The 2248-nt window shown below is 61.3% G+C and overlaps 1 protein-coding gene across 1 annotated transcript in view; it reads left to right on the top strand.

The window, feature by feature from the left end:
* Positions 1–2248, top strand: part of LOC105823465 (scavenger receptor cysteine-rich domain-containing protein SCART1-like) — a 40864-nt gene that overhangs the window by 8869 nt on the left and 29747 nt on the right. Inside the window, exons 5-6 of the mRNA XM_012660672.1 lie at positions 714–1040; positions 1671–1982. Of these exons, the coding sequence (XP_012516126.1) occupies positions 714–1040; positions 1671–1982 (639 nt within the window). The remainder of the gene's footprint in view (positions 1–713; positions 1041–1670; positions 1983–2248) is intronic.

The following is a 2248-nucleotide window of genomic DNA, read 5'->3' as shown; positions in this document are numbered from 1 at the left end:
TCCTGCCGGCCCTGGTCCCAGCACCGCGGCCCTCGGAGCCTGGCTGAGCCCGGGCTCCTGGTCGGTCCGTCTCACACCTGGGGCTGCGTCAGGCACCAGCTGCAGGAAGCCCGGCCCGGCCTCGCCACACACACGCTGCTGGCACCGTCTGGGCTCAGGCACGGGTGACAGATGGCGGCTGTGATATGGGGGAGGCGGTGAGGGCACTGACTGGCTTCCTTCTCAGAAAGTGTCACGTCGAGTCGGAGGCCACCTCCTGCTCCAGGCAGAGCTGCTCGTGCCTGCCCCAAGACGGCCAGCCGGGTGCACCGCCGCAGCAGATGCGACCAGGCCTGGCGTTGTCCCCGCTGGGGCTGTGGCCCCTGCTCCTGGCCTGCTGGACCCTCCCTCCTGGTGAGTGTGCGCTGCCGTCTATAGGGTCCTGGGGATCAGAGCCCCCCGGAGTGCAGGACGTTTTTTGGGAGGAAGGGTGGGGATTACACAACACAGGACACCTGGCTTCTAGTTACCTGACTTCTTTGTGCACATTTTTGCTAACTTTCACTTTGAAGAAACCATTTTGATGCCATCAAAATGCAGAGTATTAGCCGTATGGAAATTTGAGTAACAGTGGGAGTTTGGATTAAAAACGAGGCAAAACTTTCTAATCCTTGAAAATTCTGAGTGAAATTTCCTGCATCTTCTTTCTCCATCCTGTGTTCTTGTCCCTGAAGGCCTGGCTGGGGAGGAGTCCCTGAGTCTCCTGGGGGGTGGAAACCACTGCGAGGGCCTCCTGCAGGTGCAGCACCTGGGCCGGCAGGGCCCTGTGTGCGGGGACCGCTGGGGCATGGGAGAGGCGTCCGTGACCTGCAGACAGCTGGACTGTGGCTCTGCACTATCAACCTCCAAGTACGTTCTGAGGCCCCATGAGATGGGGCCGACCTGGCTGCGTGGAGCCCAGTGCCAGGGCGAGGAGGCTTCACTCTGGGAGTGCTCCCTGGGTGCCTGGGAGCCACTGAGCAGCTGTGAGTGCCACTGCGTGGTGGTGATAACCTGCTCAGGTAGGTCAGACTGGGACCCTGATCCCCTCTCCCCCCTGGGACCCCCATCCTCTGTTAGGGCTCCGGAGGCCACGAGGCAAGCCCCAGGGCAGGAGGGAGGGTCTGGCTCTGATGTGAGTGCCCCTCCGGGCTCCTCAGGGGTCCCTTTTGCTGTAGGACAAGGTGAGGCGGTTTTCCTTGTCTGTCTTTTGGAGAATCGGCTCTCGCTCCCTTTCCTGTCTCCCAGCCTGGACCCCCTTCCCGTTTATGTCAATGTTGGTCTCCAGGTTTCTAATCGCAGCCACCGACCACTTTTCCTTGAGCTCCCCTCCACCATCAGGGCCACCTCAGGAAACTCTGTGGGGTCCCCACACACTCTAGCTGTGTAGAAAGCGCAGCTTCATCACAGTGCAATTACCTGTGTGCTCATGGCAGGTGCCCCTGACCTGGGCTCCCGCGGTGGCCACTCTCCGTGCTGTGCTGGGAGCCAGCAGTCCTGGGAGGCGTGGCTCCAGCACCTCGGGCACAGGATGGGTAAAGCTGCGAGGGGCACCGTGGATGCCAGTCAGGCCGGGGCTACCAGAGCTTAGTCCCTGCACTTGTGCCAAGGGTGAGGGCTCCGAGGACTAGGTTTCTCCTCTGTGCCAGCAGATGGTACCTTTCAGCAAATCAGGCTGGGCCAGGGTGGCAGCCCCTGTGCCGGGATCCCCGAGGCGGTGAACCCGGCTGGCAATGTCCTGAGGTGTGACTTGCATAAGGAAGAGGCCAACGTCTTCTGCAGAGAGCTGGGGTGTGGCTCCGCTTTGCAGTGGTCTAGAGCCCACGGCAGAGGGGGCCCCGGGAACCAGGGGCAGAAGTTTGTGACCTGCGAGGGAACAGAGTTCAGCATCTTCACCTGCAAGATCGACCTAAACGTCCTAGAGCAGTGTGACCTCCCGACGTACACCCAGGTGGTGTGTTCAGGTAGGGACATTTCTGCAGGCCTTGATTTTTCATATGAACAAAAGGGATAATGGCGTCTACCTCACGGTGTGGCCACAGTGTGAGTGGAAGCCCCTCTCCCCAGTACATGGTGCACTTCCAGCGGGCAGCGGTCCGGGAAGGCCCCTGGAGCTGTCCCCTGTTGGCAGCGCCTGTCGTCCTGGCTGTTCTGCCCACGGTTCCTATCTGGCCTGTGCGAATGTGGGGGGGTGGGGGGTGCTCATATACTCCCGCCCAGAGTCCCAGGG

The sequence above is a fragment of the Propithecus coquereli genome, unplaced genomic scaffold (assembly GCF_000956105.1).
Source record: "Propithecus coquereli isolate 6110/MARCELLA unplaced genomic scaffold, Pcoq_1.0 Scaffold673, whole genome shotgun sequence".
Classification (NCBI taxonomy): domain Eukaryota; kingdom Metazoa; phylum Chordata; class Mammalia; order Primates; family Indriidae; genus Propithecus; species Propithecus coquereli.
This window is presented reverse-complemented; position numbering and strand designations above follow the sequence as displayed.